The sequence below is a fragment of the Hypanus sabinus genome, chromosome 26 (assembly GCF_030144855.1).
Source record: "Hypanus sabinus isolate sHypSab1 chromosome 26, sHypSab1.hap1, whole genome shotgun sequence".
Lineage (NCBI taxonomy): Eukaryota > Metazoa > Chordata > Chondrichthyes > Myliobatiformes > Dasyatidae > Hypanus > Hypanus sabinus.
Window position 1 is genome coordinate 47,681,971 of NC_082731.1, and position 24,486 is coordinate 47,706,456.

Consider the following 24,486-nt stretch of genomic DNA (forward strand, 5'->3'; position numbering starts at 1 on the left):
TCATCTTGTACACTTTTATCAGGTCACCTCTCATCCTCTGTCGCTCCAGGGAGAAAAGGTGAAGTTTACTCAACCTATTCTCATAAGGTATGCTCCCTAATCCAGGCAAAATCCTTGTAAATCTCCCCTGTACCCTTTCTATGGCTTCCACATCCTTCCTGTAGCGAGGCAACCAGAACTCAGCACAGTACTCCAATTGGGGTCTGACCAGGGTCCTATATAGCAGCAACATTACCTCTCGGCTCCCAAATTCAATTCCACGATTGATGAAGGCCAATACACCGTAAGCCTTCTGAACCACAGAGTCAACTTGCGCAGCTGCTTACAAGATACTCCCTTATTCTTATATACTTCAGGGGTTACAGGCCCAGAGCCATCAAACGTTCCTCACACATTAACCCTTTCATTCCTGGCATGTTGGGATCATTCTCATGAACTTCATGTGGACCATCTCAAATGCCAGCACATCCTTTCTGAAATAGAGGACCTAAACCTACTCCCAAGACTTCTATTATGTGATGTGGGCTGATAAGGCCCATTTCTTTGCTGTATACTACAATAATTCAAATGATTTACAATCTGCATTGATTTCAAAGTGAGGTTATTTTAATTTTACACAAAATCTTCTGCTGCCCTGTGTAGATTAGGGGACCACCCTCCATTCCATCTGCAAAAAGCAGTTTCCCGGTGGCCAACCATTTTAATTTCCATCCCTATTCCCATTCTGATGTTGGTCCATGGCCTATTTTTCTGCCACACTGAGGGCAGGTTGGAGGAGCAACACCTCATATTCCATACGGGTAGCCTTCAACCTGAAGGAATCAACCCACAGATTTATCCAACTTTCAGCAATTTTTTTCTGCCTTCCTCGTTCTATAATTCCCCACTCTGGAACCTTGTAATTTCTCCTCACCAGCCCATTACCTCCCCTGGTGCCTTTTCCTCCTTCCCTCGCCCATCATCTACTTTCCTCTCACATCAAGTTCCTTCTTCTCCGCCCCTTTACCTTTTCCAATTATCACTTCTCAGCTTCTTATTTCATCCCCTTCCCCCCAACTACTAGGCTTCACCTATTACCTTCTAGCTTGTACTCCTTCCAGTTCTAATGAAGGGTCTCGGCCCAAAATGTCAACTGTGTATTCATTTCAATATATGCTGCCTGCCCTGTTGAGCTCCTCCAGCATTTTGTGTGTGTTGCAATGGATGTTCAGCATCTGCAGAATTTGTCTTTATAATTCGCTGCCCCAAAAAAAAACACGGTGAATTGTTGTCAAGAAAATCCAGCTATTGGAACTTTCATTTATTAGACAATATAAAAAGTGTATTTTTTTATTAAAGTAATAATTTTCACAACCAGCAATTGTTCAGATCTTGTATGTATGGTTGGCTTCCAAGACCTTAAAAGTATTTAAATAAGGAAAAACCTACAAATGTGTTTGAACTTATGGTCACAATACGTATGCAGCGGGTGGCAAAACAGTAACGAGAGCACAAAGGCCACAAAAAGAACGAAGGGGCAGGTTAGTTCACAAGAGGCTCTGGAGAAGTGTGGCATCTTCTGCAATAATTCTCTGCTAAATGGTCAACTCCTTGGCAGTTGCTGAGGAACTGCTTCCACTGCACTCTGAGTTCCTAGTAGGATGAACAGACGCATATGGATCTGCATGCTCTGCTGAGGTGCTGGAGATCAGCATTTTCCTTGCCCATGCAGGTCCTGGAGGAGACCAAAGTCCCTCAGTGCCTTCCTGGATACTTCTATTCCATTTACTGATTGAGCCTGGACACATTTTTTGCAAGGATGTTCTGAGACAATGCTCGACATCTGTCTTCACTGTACTTTGCTGTGATAAACTTCAATGGAGTGTAGCTGTTTCCAGTACTTGGTGTCAGATATTCAAATGATATGGCCTGCCCAATGGAGGATGGCTTAGTGTAACTAGGCTCTCAGTGTTGGGGATGCTGGCTTGGGGAGGTTACTGACATAATGCTCACTTTTCCTGTCAGTAGACTTGGAATATTTTATACAGACAGCATTGATAGAGTTTTGGGTAGTTACTGTCAGGAGCACACGTGTATCTATTTATTTATTCAGCTATACAGTGCAGAGTAGGCCCTTTGAGCCACACCAACAAAATGGATTAACCCTAACCAAATCATGGAACAATTTACAACGTCTATTTGACCTACCTGGTACGTCTTTGGACTATGAGAGGAAACTGAAGCACCTGGAGGAAACCCCACACATTTCAACGGGAGGACGCACAGACAGTATTGGAATTGAACTCCGAACCTCTACACTATCGTTATGTCTTTAAAACTACTGGCGGATAGGACTCCAAATAATAATATTCGCTGAAAATGGGAAGAGGCTGGCCACTGGGTTTATACTAGCTGGATAAGGATAATATTCTCCAATATTTTATGATTTTATCATTCTATTTTCAAAACACTTTATAAAATAAGCATCTTACTAGAATAGCCACAACTTAAATAAATACAGGACATAATTAAATCAACACTATCAGGGCTTACCCTTTTCTTGCGTGGAGCCTTATGCGATTGTGAATAATTATGAAAATGCCACCTAAACAAAATAAACGTTCAATGATTACAATGCACAATTATGGAGCATCGCAGTCATACAGCCACAGAAGACTACAAAATGGAAACAGGCCCTTAAGCCCATCTAGTCTATGCTGAACCCTTAATGTGAACAAAAGAAATGGTTGTTGACTTCAGGACGGCAAGGAGCAACCATTCCCCGCTGAACAGTGACGGCTCCTCGGTAGAGATCGTAAAGAGCACCAAATTTCCTGGTGTTCACCTGACAGAGAATCTTATCTGGTCCCTCAACACCAGCTCCATAGCAAAGAAAGCCCAGCAGCATCTCTACCTTCTGCGAAGGCTGAGGAAAGTCCATCTCCCACCCCCATCCTCATCACATTCAACAGAGGTATCGAAAGCATCCTGAGCAGCTGCATCACTGCCTGGTTCAGAAATTGCACCATCTCGGATCACAAGACCCTGCAGCGGATGGTGAGGTCAGCTGAGAAGATCATCGGGGTCTCTCTTCCCGCCATCACGGACAATACTGTTTTTCGCAAAGGCAACAGCAATATGAAGGACACCACGCACCCCTCATACAATCTCTGCTCCCTCCTGCCGTCTGGGAAAAGGCTCTGAAGCACTCGGGCTCTCACGACCAGACTATGTAACAGTTTCTTCCCCCAAGCTATCAGACTCCTCAATACCCAGAGCCTGGACTGACACCTTGCCCTATTGTCCTGTTTATTATTTATTGTAATGCCTGCACTGTTTTTGTACACTTCATGCAGTCCTGTGTAGGTCTGTAGTCTAGTGTAGCTTTCTCTGTGTTGGTTTTTTTTTTAAAAACATCGTTCAGTCTAGTTTTTGTACTGTGTCATGTAACACCATGGTCCTGAAAAACACTGTCTCATTTTTACTATGTACTGTACCAGCAGTTACGGTCGAAATGACAATACAAGTGACTTGACTTGATTAATCTGCCTAGTTCCACTGACCTGCACCCACAACCCTCCATATTCCAACCATCCACATACCTATCCAAATTTCTCTTAAGTGTTAAAATCAGAATCATATCCACCACTTGCACTGGCAGATTGTTCCATAATCTCAGTACCCTCCAAGTGAAGTAGTTCCAACTCATGTTCCCATTAAGCATTTCACCTTTCACCCTTACCCTGAGATCTCTGTTGTAGTCTCACCCTCAGTGGGAAAAAGCCTGCTTGCATTTACTCTATCTATACCCCTCATAATTTTGTATACCTCTATTAAATCTCCCTTCAATCTTCTGCATTATAGGAAATAAAGTTCTAACCTATTCATCCTTTCCCTACAACTCCTGTTCTCAAGACCCAGCATAATACTTGTAAACTTTCTCTGCACTCTTTCACTTTATTTATATCCTTCCTGACCGACTGCACACAATACTCCAAATTAGAGCTCACTGACATCTTATACAACTTCAATATAACATCGCATTCCTAATTTCAGTACTTCGATTTATTAAGGCCAATGCACCAAAAGCTTTCTTTCCAACCCTAGACATTTGTATTCCCAGATCCCTCTGTTCTACTGCACTCCTCAGTGGCTTACACTCACTGTGCAAGACCTACCCTGATTGGTCCTCCCAAAGCACAACACCTCAAACTTGTCTGCAGTAAATTCCATCTGCTCCAGAAGCCACTGCAACCTCTGATAGTCTTTCTTGCTGTCCACTAAACCCACAATCTTGGTGTCATCCACAAATTTGCCGATCCAGTTTACCATATTATTATCCATATTGTTGACATAGATGACAAACAATGGACCCAGCAATGAGGCCTGCAGTACTCCACTAGTCAGGTAGGCAATCCTATTACCACTCTCTGGAATCTCTCACAAAACCAATGTCTCATTCAATTTACTACTTCATCTTGAATGCCAAGTGACTGTACTTTATTGACCAACCTCCTATGTGGAACCTTGTGAATGGCCTGCTAAAGTTCATGTAGACAATACTTACCACATTGCCTCCAATTTAACTGGTAATTTCCAGAACAGTAAGATTGGTTAGACATGACCTACTATGCACAAAGTCCTGCTGACTATCCCTAATCAGTCCCTATCCAAGTACTTGTACACCCAGCCCATTAGAACACCTTCCAAGAACTTTCCCAATACTGATGTTAGGCCTTATAAAGAAGCCTCCTAAAAGGAGCACATCTTAACCATGACTTCTTCCAAGAACAAAGCTGTAAATGCATACACTAATTTCAAAACTTTTTCTAGAAAACAGAATGATAGCAATTGTTAGAATCTCTGCACTGACCTGGGAGGTGCACATAATTTCTCACACACTGAGAGGTCATAATCATCCTCCACCTCAAAGTCCACATTTTCACTCTCCGAATGAGTCTGCAGGGATGGTGATAATAATAATAATAATTAGGGTTACTGTATTAAGAATAGTTGAATTATCCACAACCAACTTACTCAACCAACACTTTACAGATGGACAAGTGCTCTATCCACAGCAGCTTCCTCCAAAGCAAAACTTCCTCCAGCACCCACATACACATTGGTCTAATAGGATGACATTATAACCTGTGACAATCCCTTTATCTTTGGAATTTGTTGCCACAGGCAACTCTGGAGGCCAAGTCATTAGGTATATGGGGAGAAGGCAGGAGATTGGGGCTGAAGGGAAAAACGATTAGCCATGATGAAATGGTGGAGCAGACTTTATGCTCCATATGGCCTAATTCTGCTCCTACACCTTATGGTACCAACCAACTCCAGAGCCCAAATACCAGTTTATCTGAGATCAGTGTACTCTCATCAGTCTGCACACCTCAGTTTTGCCAAGTGCCTTCATCCATCTGAAGAGGTATAGTTAACCAGTGAAAGCTGATTTTGAGGAAAAAGAGCCCTGAAGGTGGCTGCACAGATAGGTAAAGGAATGAAACCTGCAAACACTTGCCTACATTAGACTGAGCAGACTTAAAAAGTAAGGTGGTTATATATTCTAAAAACACTAGCTGGAATAGTCTGTGCATTTGTGTATGCCATGCTATAGGAAAATGGTGACTACATTAGAAAGGATGCAGTTTTACCAGGAGTTTGGCTGGGTTGGGCGTCAGTTATAGACAGAAACTGGATAGGTTGGGTGTTTTCTCTGAGGAGTGCTGGAGGCAGAGGGAACCTGATAGGGGTTTTACAAATTTATGAGTATAGGTATGGTTTGTTTGTGCGTTATGTGCCACGTCATAATGTGGGCGATCTAAGACCATGATTGCTCTTGGCAAATTTTTTCCTACAGAAGTGGTTTGTCATTGCCTTCTTCTGGGCAGTGTCTTTACAAGACAGGTGACCCCACCCATTATCAGTACTCTTCAGAGAACAGGTAGGGTAGATAGCAAGAAATACCTCCAGTAACACAGGTGTCTCATAGGTTTTGGATAAAGGATGGGATTTAAAGAGGATTTATTTTTCAGCCAAAAGATTGGTATCTGAAAAGCACTGCCTTGGGGGTAGAGGAGGCAGGAATTCCTTAACCTCTACAGCTATTCTGACAAGGACTTGAATCACAAAGGCAAAGGCGCCTATGGACCAAGTGCAGATTGAATGAGATGAACACATTACAACCCGGGCCAATCTCTTTCATGACATTAATGAGCTCTGGAACCCTAACACCAGTCTATCTGAGACCAGAGCACCCCCTTCGGTCTGCATATCTCAGCTTACTTGGTCAGTACTGACATGGTGGGCTAAGGACAGGTTATATGACTGAATGAAAATAAACCTACACCTGGATATTTTTAAGAAGCATGTTCATTTCAACAGCATCCCAATACATACCAGTATTTCCACATCAATTTCATTTACTTCATCCATATTTAAGTCGAAATCAGAATGACTGCCAAAATCAGAGCTGCCAATAGACGATGCTTTCCCTACAGAGAAGAAGGCATCTTCACCTTGACCATTACAAGCCTTTTGTCTTATTGCAGAGAGGTCATAAAAATCAGTGCTCATAACTTCTTGGTAATTCTCTTTGGTGTTTCCTTCCATCTTGCCGGTATTTAAGCTGCTGACCTTCACTTCATCTTGCTCCCATTGAATTCCTTTATCACTCTGATGTTCTGACATGTTATTGTTAATTACCGCAGCTTCAGAAGGATCACTGTTTTTACGCCAGTGAGGATCAGAAGGTTTCTGAAAGGTTAATGCCTGTACGTCAGAGGTTCCCTCTGCACTGAATTGTCCATCATCTGTCTGTTCCTGAAGTACTTGAGATCTCAAACCTACAAAAGGAAGCAGCTGATCAGATCGTCAGAACTGACCCTTCCATAATAGTTCTGGAGCACTTTAGATGTCAGGTAAAAGTCCACCACACTACCATGCATGCCAGCCATTTAAAGTTTTACGTGACCCAGCTGCTTTGTGATCACATCATTCCACACCTGCATCTGAACAGAATTCAAAGTTTCAAACAGCTGGGATGAGATTTGAATGCATACTTCTGAATTTCAAGGCCAGTTACTCCTCCAAGAGGACCACAACCCTGTTGTGGTTTAGAGGCTTGCGTGCCACAATGACCCAGAGGGCTATATTGGCAGGTCTTTGTGCTTTGGCTCTCGGTAAGGTCACCTATGCCAAACAGGTCAAAGACCAGGCTAAGTGTAGAGACTAGATTAAGAGTGGTCTACTGGTCCTCCAGGTTCAGGGGTTCAGCGCAGGGCTAACAACCCTGACAGGACAAACAAAATTATTATACGGAGACATGAAGAATCCTTCTACCTCTGAGTGTGGCAGTACTCCTGAGGTCTCCACCTAGAACTTGCATGACTGACAGCAGTGAAAACCGAGGAAAAGCTACTGACATGGTGAAGGAAACCCTGTGATGGAGGACTTTCATTGCTGCCCTAAACACCAGCGGCATAATGGGCTTAAAAAAACATGTTACTACACTGATCCTGGATTTCATTTGCTGTCACAAAGATCAGAAAGAAGGACAAACTATTTTCTTTCATTCTAGAACATGAATCTCTCTTCTTGCTCAAAATGTCGACTCTACTTTTTCTCCCCCTTAGTTGCTGCCTGGCCTGCTGAGTTCCTCCAGCATTTTGTGTGTGTTGCTAAAATTTACATGGATGATGTCAGGTCTAGAGGACTTGAGTTCTGAGGAAACATTGAATAGGTTAGGACTGTATTCTTTAGAACGAAGACAGGAAATTTGATAGTATACACACAAAATTATGAGTAGTATAGATTGGGAAATGACAACACACTTGTTCCACTGAGGCTGTGTGAGGTATTACAACCAGAGGCTATGGCATAGGGGTGAAAGGTGAAAAGCTTAAGGGGAAAATTCTTCAGTCAGAGGATCATGAGAATTTAGAATGAGCTGCCAGCACATTCTATACAAACTCGATTTCAGCGTTTAAGAGAAGATTGGATAGGTACATGGATAGAAGGGGTATGGAGGGCCACGGTTCAGTGCAGGTTGCTGGGAGTAAGCAGTATAAGTGGTTTTAGCATGGACGAGGTGAGCCAAACGGCCTGCTTCTCTATTCTACTTCTGAAAATAATTTATGAACTCACTTTCAATTACTCTGTAATTCATGCTCTCAATATTAATTGTTCTCAGTATTACCTAATTATTTATCGATTAATTGATTAGGGTGTTTGAATGCCTGCAAGAAAATGAATCTTAGGATGTACAGTAGTGCTTTTATAATAGATTTGCTTTGAACTTTGAATTCTCAAAACAAGGATTACTTCAATTTATTTCCAGCACAGCAACCCCATTGCAACCAAATGGTTTGGGCATCATATCCATGAGAACACAACAGAGTGTTATCTTCTTCACTGACTTTCAAAATGCAGTAGCACAGGACACTTACTGTGCAATCCCTCACCAAATGAGAAAAATTGTACAGTTAAAAATTACAAGAGTCTGAATTATTTCGTTACCTCACAAAGGTAAAGCAAAAGCCCCTCTTACTTGAAAGATGTGAAATTTCCGCTAGCAATTTACTCTGCTTTTTCATTAACAGTTCCTTTTCCATGGAGAGTTGATCTGATTGTATATCTAAATCGCTGATTACATTAATGGCCTGTGAAGATAAAACCGAGATAACAATGCCTGATCAAGTAGTGCCAGAAATTATCCTGTCAATTCTCTGACAGAATTACAATCCAGATGGCAAATCTACCCAACATGCTGGAGGAGCTCCACAAGAAAATTTGTTTTCAAAATGCTCAAACACATCTCCTCCACAATCCCCATCAGCACAAGTGCACTACAAAGCTGTGTGCTCAGCTCCTTGCTCTACTTACTTTATACTTATGACTGAGTGACTAAGCACAACTCCAACACCATATTTAAGTTTGCTGACAAAACCACTGCCAATTGGACGAATCAAAGGTGGTGACAAATCAAAAATAGGAGGGATTGAAAATAGAGGGGGTGGCGTGGCTTTAATGGTAAGAAATGATATTAAATCATTAGAAAGAGTTGAAATAGGATTGGAAGGTACAGAATCTTTATGGGTTGAGCTAAGAAATCGCAGGGGTAAAAGGACCCTGATGGCAGTTATCTACAGGCCTCCAAACAGCTGCAGTGTTGTGGACTACAAATTACAACAGGAAGTAGAAAAGGCTTGCCAGAAGGGCAGAGTTATGATAATTGTGGGGGATTTTAACATGCGAGTGGATTGAGAAAATCAGGTCAGCACTGGATATCAAGAGAGAGAATTTGTAGAATGTCTACGAGATGGCTTTTTAGAACAGCTTGTTGTTGAGCCCACTAGGGGATCGGCTGTACTGGATTGGGTATTGTGTAATGAACCACATTAGAGAGATGGAAGTGAAGGAACCCTTATGAGGCAGTGATCAGATGATAAGAGTTTGCTGTGAAATTTGAGAAAGAGAAGCCAAGATCCGATGTGTTGGTATTAGTGGAGTAAAGGAAATTACAGTGGCATGAGAGAGGAACTGGCCAAGGTTGACTGGAAAAGGACAACAGCAGAAAGGACAGCAGAGCAGCACTGGCTGGAGTTTGTGCGAGAAGTGAGGAAGGTGCAAGACAGATATATTCCAAACAAGAAGAAATTTTAGAATGGAAAAAGGATGCAACCGTGGCTGACAAGAGAAGTCAAAAGCCAAAGTAAGAGCAAAGCAGAGGGCATACGTTTTTAAAAGCTTACAAAAGGAAACTAAGAAGGTAATTAAGAGGGAAAAGGTGAACTATGAAAGGAAATTAGCAAATAATATCAAAGAGGATACCAAAAGCTTTTTCAAGTATATATAGAGTAAAAGACAGATATAGATATAGGAATAGATATAGTATAGTATAGATATATAATATAGTAGAGAGTAGATGTAGGACTGACAGAAAATGATGCTGGAGAAATTGTAATGGGAGGTAAGGAGATGGTGGAGGAACTGAACGAGTATTTTGCATCAGTTTTCACTGAGGAAGACATCAGCGATATACCGGACATTCAAAGGTGTCAGGGAAGAGAAATATGTGCAGTCACAATTATGACAGAGAAAGTACTCAGGAAGCTGAATAGTCTAAGGGTAGATAAATCTCCTGGACCAAATGGAATGTACCCTCGTGTTCTGAAGGAATTAGCAGTGGAGATTGCGGAGGCATTAGCAATGACCTTTCAAAAGTCGATAGATTCTGGCCTGGTTCCGGAGGACTGGAAGATTGTAAATGTCACTCCGCTAGTTAAGAAGGAGGCAAGGAAGCAAAAAGGAAATTATAGACCTGTTAGCTTGACATTGGTGGTTGGGAAGTTGTTGGAGTCGATTGTCAAGGATGAGGTTACAGAGTACCTGGAGGCAAATGACAAGATAGGCAGAACTCAGCATGGTTTCCTTAAAGGAAAATCCTGCCCGACAAACCTAGTGCAATTTTTTTTTGAGGAAATTACAAGTAGGCTAGACAAGGGAGATGCAATGGATGTTGTGTATTTGGATTTTCAGAAGGCCTTTGACAAGGAATTGCACATGAAGCTGCTAAACAAGAGCCCATGGAATTACGGGAAAATTACATATGTGGATAGAGCACTGGTTGATTGGCAGGAAACAGTGGGAATAAAGGGATCCCATTCTGGTTGGCTGCCGGTTACCAATGGTGTTCTACAGGGGTCCATGTTGGGGCCGCTTATTTTTACATTGTACATCGATGATTTGGATTATGGAATAGATGGATTTGTGGCTAAGTTTGCTGATGATACAAAGATAGGTGGAGGGGCTGATAGTGCTGAGGAAACAGAGTCTGCAGAGAGACTTGGATAGATTGGGGGAATGGGCAAAGAAGTGGCAAATGAATTACAAAATGTCATGCACTTTGGTAGAAGAAATAAATGGGCAGACTATTATTTAAATGGGGAGAGCATTCAAAGTTCTGAGATGCAACGGGACTTGGGAGTCCTCGTGCAGGATACCCTTAAGGTTAACCTCCAGGTTGAGTCGGTGATGAAAAAGGTGAATGCAATGTTGGCATTCATTTCTAGAGGAATAGAGTATAGGAACAGGGATGTGATGTTGAGGCTCTATAAGGCACTGGTAAGACCTCACTTGGAATGCTGTCTGCAGTTCTGGGCTCCTTATTTAAGAAAGGATGTGCTGACATTGGAGAGAGTTCAGAGAAGATTCACTAGAATGATTCTGGGAATGAGAGGGTTAACATATGAGGAACGTTTGACCGCTCTTGGACTGTACTCCTTGGAGTTTAGAAGAGGGGGGACCTCATAGAAACATTTTGAATGTTGAAAGGCATGGACAGAGTGGATGTGGCAAAGTTGTTTCCCATGGTGGGGCAGTCTAGTATGAGAGGACATGACTTGAGGATTACATGGCGCCCATTCAGAACAGAGATGCTAAAATTTTTTTTTTTATAGCCAAGGGTGGTGAATCTATGGAATTTGTTGCCACGGGCGGCAGTCATTGGGTATACTTAAGCCAGAGATTGATAGGTATCTGAGTAGTCAGGGCATCAAAGGTTATGGTGAGAAGGCGGGGGAATGGGACTAAAGGGGAGATTGGATCAGCTCATGATGAAATGGTAGAGCAGACTCGGTGGCCGACTTCTACTCCTTTGTCTTATGGTCTAAAATCTGGCTGAGTGGTGCCACAACAACAACTCACTCAATGCCAGCATGACCAACAAGCTGATTATTGACCTTAGGAGGAATAAAATAAACAGAGGTCCATGAGCCAGTCCTCATGGGGAGGTGTGGGGGAAAATGATCTGCAACTGATTTTCTTAGTGTTATTATTTCAGAGAATCTGTCCTGAGTCCAGCACACACGTGCAATTACATAGAAAGCACGGTAGTGCCTCTACTTCATTAGAAGTTTGCGAAGTTTCTGCATGACTCCTAAGACTTTGACAAACTTCTATAGATGTGTGGCTGCATCACGGCTTTCTATGGAAACAGCAATACCCTTGAATAGAAAATCCTACAAAAAGAAGTGGATACAGCTCAGCCCATCATGGATAAAGCTCTCCACACCAAGCACATTTATATGGAGAGCTGTTACAGGAAAGCAAGAATCATCAAGGACTCCCACCATCCAGGCCATACTCTCTTCTTGCTGCTGCTGTCATCAGGAAGGTGGCACAGATGCCTCTGGACCCACTCTACCAAGTTATTACACCTCAACCATCTCGAACCAGAAGGGACAACTTCACTCACCCCATAAATAAACTTTTCCTACAACCCATGGACTCATTTTCAAGGACTCATCATCTCAGGTTCTTAATATTTATTGTTTATTTATCATTACTTTCCTCGTGTATGTGCACAGTTTGCCTTTTGCACATTGGTTGTTGGTCTGCCTTTGTTGTGTGCAGTCTTTCATTGATTCTATTGTGTTTCTTGTACCTACTGTGAATGCCTGCAAGAAAATGAATTTCAGGCCTGTATACAGTGACATTTGTACTTCAGTAAATTTACTGTGAACAAGTCTGAAATATTTATATTGTTTACAACCTTTGTGATATGCTACGCACTACACTGAAATTCAATTAAACAGAATGACTGTTTTGCTTATAGTCTGGTCCTGTATTATTGATTACTTAATGTTTTCCTAGTGTCTGCCTTGCAGGTAACTCCAGTGAGATCAACTTTTAACCAGTTTGGGAGAATATGGGATAAATTCCAGGGATGTCTGTCCCCATACGCAAAACTGTGGGAAACAGCAGACTTTATGTTCAGCAACCATGATGAGCAAATATGCAACAGCACTTTTCAGGTGGGGAGTCTTATCTGGTTGGCTGTCAGCGACCAGTGGTGATCCTTAGGGGTCAGTGTTGGGACCACTACTTTTCACATCAGTGTTCAAAGAATTGGAAAATGCATGATTATGCATTTTGATAAAAGGAACAGAAGTGCAGACTATTATTTAAATGGGGAGAAAATTCAAACATCAGAGGTGCAGGACTTGGGAGACCTTGTGCAGGACTTCCAGAAGGTTAATTTACACATTGAGTCTGCAATAAAGGTGGCAAATGCAATACTGGCATTCATTCCAAGGGGAACAGAATATAAAAACAAGGAGATAATGTTGAGCCTTTATAAGACACTAGTCAGGTTGCACTTTGGAGTATTATCAAGAGTTTTGGGTTCCATATCTCAGAAAGAATGTGTTGTCATTGTAGAGAGTCCAGAGGAGGTTCACAAGGATGATTCTGGGAACGAAGGGAATATCATGGGAGGAGCATTTGGCAGCTTTGGGTATCTACTCACTGGAATTTAGAAGAATACCGGGGGGGGGGGGGGGGGGGTGGAGAAGAGAGCTCAATGAAACCTGCCGAATGTTGAAAGTTCTAGTTAAGGAGGATGTTTTCTATGGCAGGCATGTCCATAACTAGAAGCCACAGCCTCAAAATTGAGGGGTGACCTTTTAAAACAGAGATTTTTTTTACCAAGTCTGTGGAATGCTTTGCCACAGACAGCTGTGAAAGCCAAGTCCATGGGTATATTTAAAGCGAAAGTTAATTGTTTCCTGATTGGTCAGGGCATCAAAGGATATAGTGAGAAGGCAGGTGTATGGGGTTGAGTGGGATCTGGGATCAGCCATAATGGAATGGCGGAGCCCCCTCGATGGGCTGACTGCCCTAATTCTGCTCCTGTGTCTTAACTGAGGAGGCAGGACAATGGATTTCCTTCCCCAAGATGGAATTCAAAAACAATAGTTTCATGGCCATTATTTTGTTTAAATGATGACAGCAATGTTTTAACAGGAGCACTCAACCTCACAATGGAGGTACTGAATGAGAATCAGGTTTATTATCACAAACAGTTGTGAAATTTATTGCTTTGCGGCAGTATAGTATAATACACAAAATATTGTAAATTACAGTCAGAAATATATATTAAAATTACTTTAAATTAGTGCAAAAAGAAAACAAAAATATTGAGGTAGGGGTCATGGCTTGGTTCATTGTCTGCTCGGAAATCTAATGGTGAAGAAACATTAAGTATGGGTCTTTAGGCTCCTCTACTTCTCTGAATTAGCAATAAGACAGCAAGTCCTGGTGGTCTTCAGTAATGGATGCTGCCTTTTTGAGGCATCGCTTTTAAAAGAAATCTTTGATGGTGGGGAGACTGGTGCTCATGATGGAGCTGACCAAGTTTACAACCCTCTGCAGTGAACGAGGGTTGAAGTGTCACTGCAAAGCCACATCTGGAGCAGTATCATCTAGATTGGGCTTTGCAACCTGGGTTGTTTAATAGCATTGGTCTATGACATAAAAAAGTTTGGGAACCCCTGATTGAGATTATACGGTTTACATGAGGCTTGCAGATTTGCCTTGAAAGGACCAATAGCATGTTAAATGAGCTGCATTTTTAAACACAAGTATCAACAGCTGCACAAGGCCACAGAGATCTCAGAGGAGGTTGTTCAAATCAGAAAAGCTGGTGGAAATGATTGATTTAGAAACAAGAATGCGAACTTTAAAATCAAAGCCTTTTTGAATCAGAAGTTAAGGTGGGAAGTGGTCTTGGCTATGATATAGATAGAAGGTTAATAATTAAAAATTAGATTTATTTGACATATTTACAAACCCCATTTCCAGAAAAGTTGGGATATTTTCCAAAATGCAATAAAAACAAAAATCTGTGATATATTAATTCACGTTAAACTTTATTTAACTGACAAAAATACAAAGATTTTCAATAGTTTTATTGACCAACTTAATTGTATTTTGTAAATATACACAAATTTAGAATTTGATGGCTGCAACACACTCAACAAAAGTTGTGACAGAGTTAAAATAAGATTGAAAAGTGCACAGAATATGCAAGAAACACTGGTTTGGAAGGCTCCACATTAAGCAGGCTAATTGGTAGCAGGTGAGGCATCATGACTGGGTATAAAGATAGCTTCCATCAAAGGCTCAGTGTTTGCAAGCACCCCTTTGTGCCAAAATTCGTAAGAGAATTGTTAGTCAGTTCAAAAGGAACATTTCCCAATGCAAGATTGCAGAGAATTTGGGTCTTTCAACATCTACAGTACATAATATTATGAAAAGATTCAGAGAATTCAGAGACATCTCAGTGCGTAAAGGGCAAGGTCGGAAACCACTGTTGAATGCGCGTGATCTTCGAGCCCTCAGGCGGCACTGCCTAAGAAACCGTCATGCTACTGTGACAATTACTCGGGAGTACTTTGGAAAACCATTGTCACTTAACACAGTCCGTCGCTGCATCCAGAAATGCAACTTGAAACTGTATTACGCAAGGAGCAGGCCATACATCAACTCTATGCAGAAACGCTGGCGAGTTCTCTGGGCCCCAGCTCATCTCAGATGGACCGAACGGTGTGCTGTGGTCAGATGAGTCCACATTTCAGCTGGTTTTCAGAAAAAACGGGCATCGAGTTCTCCGTGCCAAAGATGAAAACGACCATCCTGATTGTTACCAGCAAAAGGTGCAAAAGCCAGCATCTGTGATGGTATGGGGGTGCACTGGTGCCCACGGCATGGGTGAGTTGCATGTATGTGAAGGTACCATTGACTCTGAGGCATATATTAGGATTTTAGAGAGACACATGTTGCCATCAAGGCAACGTCTCTTCCCCGAATGTCCATGCTTATTTCAGCAGGACAATGCCAGACCTCATTCTGCACAGGCTACAACAGTGTGGCTTTGTAGACACAGAATGCGTGTGCTTGACTGGCCTGCTGCCAGTCCAGAGCCATCTCCTATTGAAAATGTATGGCACATCATGAAGGGGAGAATCAGACAACTGAGACCACGGACTCTTGAGCAGCTGAAGTCTTATATCAAGCAAGAATGGACAAAATTTCCAATTGCAAATCTACTACAATTAGTATCCTCAGTTCCAAAACGATTAAAAAGAAAGGTGATGTAACACAGTGGTAAACATGCCTCTGTCCCAACTTTTGTTCAGTGTGTTGCAGCCATCAAATTCTAAATTTGTATATATTTACAAAATACAATTAAGTTGGTCAGTAAAACTATTGAAAATCTTTTCTTTGTACTTTTGTCAGTTAAATAAAGGTTCACGTGAATTAACATATCACAGATTTTTGTTTTTATTGCATTTTGGAAAATATCCCAACTTTTCTGGAAATGGAGTTTGTACATAGAAACAGTGAAATACATCATTTGTGACGACCAACACGGTCTGAGAGTTATGCTGGGGGTAGCCTGTAAACCAACACAGCACGCCTACAACTCACTAACCCTAACTGCACGTCTTTGGAGTGTTGAAGGAAACCAGAACTGCTAGAGGAAACCCAGAGAGAGAACGTACAAGCTCCTTACAAATAGCAGCAGAAACTGCATCCCAATCAGTGATCTGTGGCCTTGTAAAACATTGCAGTAGCCACTATGCTACTGTGGCCAGTAGGTAGCATGTTTATGGATTTTTAAAAAAAATGGATGTTTCTAGATGGAATAATCAGCCAGAAAACCATTGGAATGGTTAGCCAGTAAATGGAATGGGGAAGATTTATGCAGACAAACTATGGTCTGAAAATTGTAAAGTATTTTTAAAAAAAACTGTGGTCTGAGTAGAATTTGAGGTGGAAACAGGTGGTCTTAAGGTAATCTGAAGCCTCCATTATAACCAAACAGAATGGCAAGGCTGCAGTGTCAGTATCTTGTAACAAATATGCAAAGGTAAAATCGAGTGGATTCAATCATGTCACTACCTAGCTGGCTAGAGTTCCTGCTCAACTAATTTTAGACTCTTGCCACACACCTCTGCAATTCAAGAGGCATGGAAAACTGATGGCAAGTACAGGTGGAATACATTCCACTCGGCCTATTCACTTATGGCTGATTTCTATTCCCTCTTAACCTGTCTTCTTCCTTCAGCCCATGACTCTTGATGCCTTTACCACTCAAGAAACAATTCATCTCCGCAATGAATATACTAAGTGACTTGGCCTCTATAGCCGCCTGTGGCAATGAATTCCAGATTCACTCAGCCAGTATGCATGTGCAATATGATTTAGCTTTGTATGACTTTTTGATAGTGACGTAGATAGCAGAACTACTGCTTCACCATGCCCAAGAGCAGTACAGACCCTGACCTGTCTGAAGTTTGCACCTTTTCTACAGTTAATGGTAAGAGTCCACAGCATAAGAAAGGCTGGGAACCCCTGCTCTAGGTATTCTGGTTTCCTCCTACATCTCAAACACAAGCAGCTTGGTAGGTTGAATGAATGCTGTTTTCTTGTGTGTAGGTAAATGGTGAATCTGCGCATATTGATGAGAATATGGGGAGAAATAAAGGATTTATATAGATTTAGTGTAAATGGGTGGTTGATGATTAGTCCAAACTCAATGGAGGCTTGAGTTTAGGCCCTGTTTTTGTGCTGTAGGGGTGGACCACATGATACCCTTTATATTTTAGAGGCAAGTATGCAGCAACACTTACTTGCTGGCAGCCAGTGCAATACAGATGAACATGTTGTAGCTACATCTTCTGGTGGACTACTTAGCTGCTGCTGAATCAACAACTTCACCATCCTTTAATAGGATCTACTGAAGATAAAAGCAGCAGCAAATGCTATCCTGTAGCCCGCCCCAGCCACCTGAGCCACTGGTTAAGGGAAAAGCACATTTATGCAGACATTCCACCCTGCAAAAACTCATTTCATGGAGGTAGCACCATCAATTTGCGGGAGACTCCCAGAACTTCCAGGAGAGGTGGGATGTCTGCAATAGAGCAGCTCCTTAGCAGCTAGCCAGCCAGTTTAAATAACATTAGCTATGCTAACGAACGAATGACACCTGTTAAATTCACCTCAACATCTCATTTAATCCAACGTGGGCAACAGAAAAGTCACTATTGAAAACAGTGCAGTGAGCAACACCGTCATTATTTTTGACTCCTATTAGGCAGGGGTACACTTCAGTGTAGTCTGGGGTGAAGTACATTTTATATTTTCTTTTTTAGGAACACTCTCGCCTTCTCTCTTGCTCGCTCTCTTTCTCTCTCACGCACTCTCTCTGTCTCTCTCGTTCTCAAAAATTTTTTTTCCAGGATATTGTATGTAATTTGTGGACGTCAGGGAGCCACTATTAATATGCGGGAGACTCCCAGAACTTCAGGGAGAGGTGGGATGTCTGCTTATGGGGGAGGGAGTAGAGTTGGAATTGCTGTGAGAAATTCAAATTATTACACAGAAAAATAGATCAACAAATCACACTTCAAACAGCAATTAAACCATCAAAATGAAATCAGTGGTCATACTTCAAGCTCAGACAGAATGTGAAATGTTTCTTCTGTGCACAAATAAGGAAATATAGCTCAGATTTTTCCTAAACAAACCTTGAGGAGAATGGCTCCTTTTGGGGCCTTTTTGTCATTAAAAACTGTGCTCTCCAATAATTTAAACCGATCTTCCATCAAAGTGCGTGATTCTTTCTCTTCCCGTTTATGATGTGTTCCATTCCCCCTGGCTGTCCAACCAAACTTTGGTTCAACATACCTCTGGAAAAGTGAAATTTAAAAAGTGGGAAAAAGACGAGCCTGAGTGAAACCAAAGCGTTACTAAATTATGCACATTTTTGCTGAAAAATGCCCCTGCATTACCCATTCAGCTTGAATCTTTCATTACTTTTCTGGGCATTAACAGAGTAAAAAAAACTCATGTTGACTTATTACTCCGGATTCTTTGCGAACTCAGCTCAAGTGAAAATGGAGAACAAGAGGATTTTTATTCATCACTAAATCACTCTTTGCCCACCCATGTTTCATACCTCATTGTTTTCTGGTGTATTCACTTATTTTGCATGTCTCTAACTACTTAGAATTCTTTAGCTCCTTAATTCCTTTAGAATTCAGGTATGCTTCTTTTCCTGGTGGTACAAGTCTGATTTCATGAGCAAAGAGTCAAACCATTTATATGAAAATATTGTTCCACAATGTTCTTATAGGCTCAAAGGCAAATGGGATTGGAAGATGCATGGCTTACTATTGAGTGTCAGACACAAGAGAGTTTGAGCATTAAGTCAATATACACTTGACTTATTTCTCATCACATCTTATGGTCAATGGGACAGCAGTATTAATTTGTCTTTTTTCATTTAACATTGCTGTATTTTGGTTTGTTAGGTAGTGTGTTACACTGAGTGCTAGTCCCAGCATAACTAAGATCTGGGTTCACTAACATTCCACAGATGCTTGGTGACACTTTACTGATTTTACAATTCCAAATCACTTTTAATGCTTATTCTCATGATCTTGCAACTTACAACATTGCGTTTTCATGTACAAAACTTAAAAAGCACTGAATAAATGCTTCACATTAAAAAAAAATGCACTGCAGGGATTCAGGGAAAGGGCAGGAAAATGGAAGTATTGCCAGTCAAGTTTTAAGTGTCTATCAGGTCTATGTGTATAAGCTAATCTTGTGTATATACAGCCATACTCAGTTACTTGTAGATTGTGTTTTATGTTGTGCTTTTTAAATCTGCATTAGATCCAGAGTAATAATAATTTCATTTTCTGTTACACATGTTCTAAAGACTGACAATAAACAAGTTTGTATCTTGAGTTTGACAGAAGGGGTAAACACTTGATGGGTTGAGTAGGTGATACAGTCTCTGAGCTGGGCAAATCTGCAACAGTGCTGACTGCCCAGCTGGCCCCAGAGTACAACTTTACCCCAATTCACCCCCTCTCAGGTGTAAAAAACCCTGTAAGCAATACCCAAAAAGCAAGCATTTCTAGTATAGAGTTATAAAGTGAAGTTACAGTCAAACTTGTGTAGTGTCTGGCCCTTCCCTAGTCCCTACCTTCTCTTCAGATTTACTGGTTGAAAACATTACAACTGTCACAATGGGAAGGAAAGAAACAAAAGAGGCCATGCAGAAATTACAACTAAGATCAGGCTGGTACTACTTATGAATATAGGTTTCCACAATATCTTGAAAATCTTTTATACATTTTAAATTTGGGCAATAATCATTATCAATTATAGTCAAACTGACTACAATAAAATTATAAAGAGCCATTCAATTATCTATAGTTGATTTTGACACATACCTGTGTACCCATGTTAAGTTTATTCAATGCTTCCATATCAGTGCTGAAATCTGAAAAGCTACAGAACCTGGAACTTCCAGAACAATGTTCCTTTGGAGAATCAAAGGCAGAGCATTCACCATCGTTAATATTCTCTTCTTTCGCTTGAAAGGTGCCAGTCCCATCAGGATAGTCAAGCTGATTGTTATATTTCTCACTTAAGTAGTCACCAACTTTAACAGCAACTATATCATCAGAATTAGCTGAATTCATCTCGTATTTCAGAGTCACTCCAGTTTCTGCCCTGCGATCAGGCATGCCTTCCAAAGGACTACGTTCTGAATACCATTTCATTCCAAAGGAATTCTGAGAAGGGTCTCTCTCCCTTGAGAAATTCAAAGTATCTCCAGATTCAATTATTTCACCAGCTTCAACGCCGCCTTGTGTTATAGTTGGTTCCATTTCTGTTGGAGAAAACACTGCACTTCAGCTGCTGCTCATCAATTCAAGCTGATAAAGTCACAATAAAATCGATCAACTATGAATAAACAGTATATTCCAAAAAAGTTAAATTACATTGAAACATTCAGTTCATCTAGAGAAATTAAAGGATTCATTTCTGAATATTGTCTTATGGCAGCAATCCTTAAGAGATGTGCTCAAAGATAGGGAGGGCTATGCCTGTGACAGGCCCACTTTTTACAGGATTTTCCTTTCAAGGGCATTGGTGTTCCCATACCAGGCCATTACGCAACCAGTTAGGATACTCTCCACTGTGCATCTATAGAAGTTTTGTCAAAGATTCAGATGACATGCCAGATCTTCATAAATTTCTAAGAAAATAGACATGCAGGTTGTGCCTTCTTTGTAATGGGACTTACATGCTGATGCCAGGGCAGATCTTCTGATATGATAACACCAAATAATGTAAATATTACTGTCCCTCTCCAATCAGATCAAATATAAAATTGTACATCCAGGTCTCTTACCATGACTTTGATTTTTATGGTGCCAAAATTCAGAAGTTTAATGACAATACAGAAATGTCATCACCTTTCAAGCCTACACAGGGCACTCTTAATCCAAGTGTACAATCCTTAGTTTAGCCAGGGAAGGCATTCACCCTCTTTAGCCCTCTATGAATTTTGTTTCAATGGAGATCAATAAGCATATTTCACATTGGTCTGTCTGTGGAATTCAACAGAAATGGTCTTACCAGATAAGAGAGAAAGCTTCTCTAACAGAATTTTTTGTTTCCCCAGAAGGAGTTCCTTCTCCATTGTAAGATTTTTAAACTGTTTATCCAAGTTAGTGATTACATCAATGGCCTGCAGATCAGAAGCAAAAACATGAAATACAAAAACATTATCAATACCTGGTTTAAATGTTTGGTAACATTAAACAATGAACATTTATTTCTATACTCAACATTAACTTCAAAAAGTTCTGAGCAGAACTAACTGCTGGACGTGAAGAAGTGATACATCTGAATCTTCTTTCTGATTTTCCAATCCAACCCTATCATCATTTCAACATCAGACCACTTGCTGCCTTCTTGTTGCTATCTATTCTAGGATGAGTAACCCCTGTGTCTGGGTAGCCTCCAACCTGATGGCATGAACATTGATTTCTCTAACTTCCGGTAATTTCTCCCCCATCCCCTTTTCTTCAATTCTCCACATTCACTCTTACATTTTTCTCTTCTCCTCACTTGCCTATCACCTGGTGCCCTCCTCCTTCCCTTTCTCCCAGAGGGTCTACTCTCCTTAGATTTCTTTTTCTACACCCCTTTATCTTTTCCACAACTTCTTAAGTTCATTCCCCCCCCCCCCACCCCCCACCACACCTGGTTTCAGCCATCACCTTCCAGCTTATACTTCTTCCAAACCTTCTTATTCTGGCTTCTTCTCCCTTTCTTTCTAGTCCTGATGAAGAGTCTCAGCCCAAAACGTCAACTGTTTATTTCCACAGATGCAGCCTAACCTGCTGAGTTTCTCCAACAGTTTGTGTCTTGCTTGAGATTTCTAGCATCTGCAGAAACTCATGTTTATGACTTAAGCAAATTTTTATAATTTTAATGATTGTTCAGAATCAGAATTGGATTTATTACCAGTGACATGTCATGAAATATGTTTTGTGACAGCAGTACAGTGCATGGTGTAAAAAATCATTAACACGAGATTCTGCAGATGCTGGAAATCTAGAGCAACATACACAGAATGCTGGATGAACAGAGCCCGTCAGACATCATCTATGGAAGGGAATAAATAGTCAACGTTTCAGGCTGAGGTTCTTCATCAGAACTGGAATAGAAGCAGGTGTAAGTCAGAATAAGAAGGTGGGGCGGTGGGAAGGAGTACAAACTAGCAGTTGAGTGAGACCAGGTGAAGGGTAAGGTAGGTGGGTGGTGTGGGGGGAACGGGGTAAAAGAAATAAGTTGGGAGGTAGTAAGTGTAATAGGAGTACAGTGGGAGAAAGGAGAGGAGGGGATGAGAGGGAGGTGATGTGCAGGTGAGGAGAAGGGGTGAGAGAGTAACTAGAATTGGGAATAGAAAAAGCGAGAAGGGCGAGGGGGTGTTATCAATGGAAGTTTATGCCATCAGATTGCAGGCTTCCCACACAAATTTGAGGTGTTGCTCATCCAACAGTATGTTGTATCCAACATACTCATCCAGAGTACGAGTAATGCCTCATACTCTGTGCATTAACTAAATCATAAACAAACCTCATCAAGGATAACACCCTTTGAAGCCATTTGTCTGTCATCAAAAAGGTTGTTCTTCAGTATTTTAAAGCGATTTTCCATCATCTTACGGGACTCGCGTTCTCTCAAGTTATGCAATATTGCCTTCTTTCGAGCTTCACACAACTCTGTGGGCTGAAATGCCTAAGAATTGAATAAACCATAAAGAAGAAAGCTGAGCTTCCATGAGAGATCAAGTACAGTACAATGACCACATCAACTAATGAAAAAGATTCTTAGGTCAGATTCTTTATATTTTAATGACCTCAACCGTATAATTTGGAAGCTTGTGTGCCTCAATAACCTGAAGAGTTATGTTGTCTGGAGTCAGGGCTTCATGCTTTGGCTCTTGGTGGAATCATCCATGCCAAATGGGTCAAAGCGTAGAGGGTAGACAGAGTGGTCCACTAGTCCTCCAGGTTCGGGGGTTCAGCTCAGGGCTCGTAACACTGACTGATAAAGCAAAATTATTACGGAAACAGCAACAAAGAATGCTTCTACATCTGAGTGCAATGGTATTCCTGAGTCTTCACTTGGGACTTGCATGACTGACAGTAGTGAAAAACAAGAGGAAGCTACTGACACAGTGAAGGAACACCTGATCACAGATAGAGATGGAGGACCTTCATTGCTGTCCTAAATGCCAACGGCATAACAGGCATGAAGAAGACGCACAAGACCATAAGGCACAAGAGCAGATTTAGCTTATTTGGCAATTCCATCATAACCGACATCCCCTTCAACCCCTTTCTCCTGCCTTCTCCATGTAATCTTTAGCACCTTTTCTAAACAGGAACTTATCAGGCTCTGAGATAGATAGAAATATAGTCATGAGCTCTTTGTGGGATCATCCATGCCAAATGGGTCAAAGCGTAGAGGGCAGACAGAGTGGTCTACCAGTCCTCCAGGTTCAGGGGTTCAGCTCAGAGCTAATAACACTGACTGGTAAAGCAAAATTAAGATTTCTAGCACCTAGCTCATGACTTTCCTCTGGACCCTCTCTAATGCCAGATAAGGGCCCAAAACTGCTCACAATACTACAAGTGTGGTCTGACCAATGCCTTATAAAGCCTCAGCATTACATCCTTGCCTTTATATTCTGGTCCTCTTGAAGGGAATGCTAGCACTGCACTTGCCAACCTTACCATCAACTCAACCTGCAAGTTAACCTTTTAGAGAATCCTGTGCAAACTACAAATTCTCTTTGCAGCTCTGATTTCTCATTTTTCAACCCATTTAGAAAATCATCTAGGCCTTTATTCCTTCTACAAAGTAGATGACCATACTCCTGCCCACAGTTTTCCATCTGCCAATTCTTTTCTGTGACAGATCTCCTAATCCGTCTAAGCCCTTCTGCAGACACCTGCTTCCTTAACATTATCTGCACCTTCACTTATCTTTGTATTGCTCACAAACTTGACCTCAAAGCCACGAATTCCATCATCCAAATCATTGACATACAAGAGAAGTGGTCCCAACGTTAACTCAGTGAAACACCACTAGTAACTGACAGCCAACCAGAACAGGTCCCCTTTATTCCCACTCTTTCTCTCTTGCCAGTCAGCCAATCTTCTATCCAGCCTAGTATATTTCCTATAATACCATGGGCTTTTATCTTGTTTAGCAGCCTCACATATGGCACCATGTCAAAAATCTTCTGAAAATCTAAGTCAACAACACCCACTGACT

General features: G+C 41.3%; 1 protein-coding gene across 3 annotated transcripts in view; it reads right to left on the reverse strand.

Moving 5' to 3' along the window:
• Positions 1-24,486, reverse strand: part of LOC132381535 (uncharacterized) — a 127,294-nt gene that overhangs the window by 34,221 nt on the left and 68,587 nt on the right. For 2 of the 3 annotated variants that reach the window (XM_059951023.1, XM_059951024.1), the window contains 8 exons: positions 22,780-22,941; positions 21,271-21,382; positions 20,076-20,518; positions 18,357-18,518; positions 8,531-8,642; positions 6,382-6,827; positions 4,853-4,938; positions 2,533-2,584 (listed from right to left, as the gene is read on the reverse strand). In XM_059951023.1, coding sequence (XP_059807006.1) covers positions 2,533-2,584; positions 4,853-4,938; positions 6,382-6,827; positions 8,531-8,642; positions 18,357-18,518; positions 20,076-20,518; positions 21,271-21,382; positions 22,780-22,941 — 1,575 coding nt within the window. The remainder of the gene's footprint in view (positions 1-2,532; positions 2,585-4,852; positions 4,939-6,381; positions 6,828-8,530; positions 8,643-18,356; positions 18,519-20,075; positions 20,519-21,270; positions 21,383-22,779; positions 22,942-24,486) is intronic. The other variant, XM_059951025.1, reaches the window with a different exon arrangement.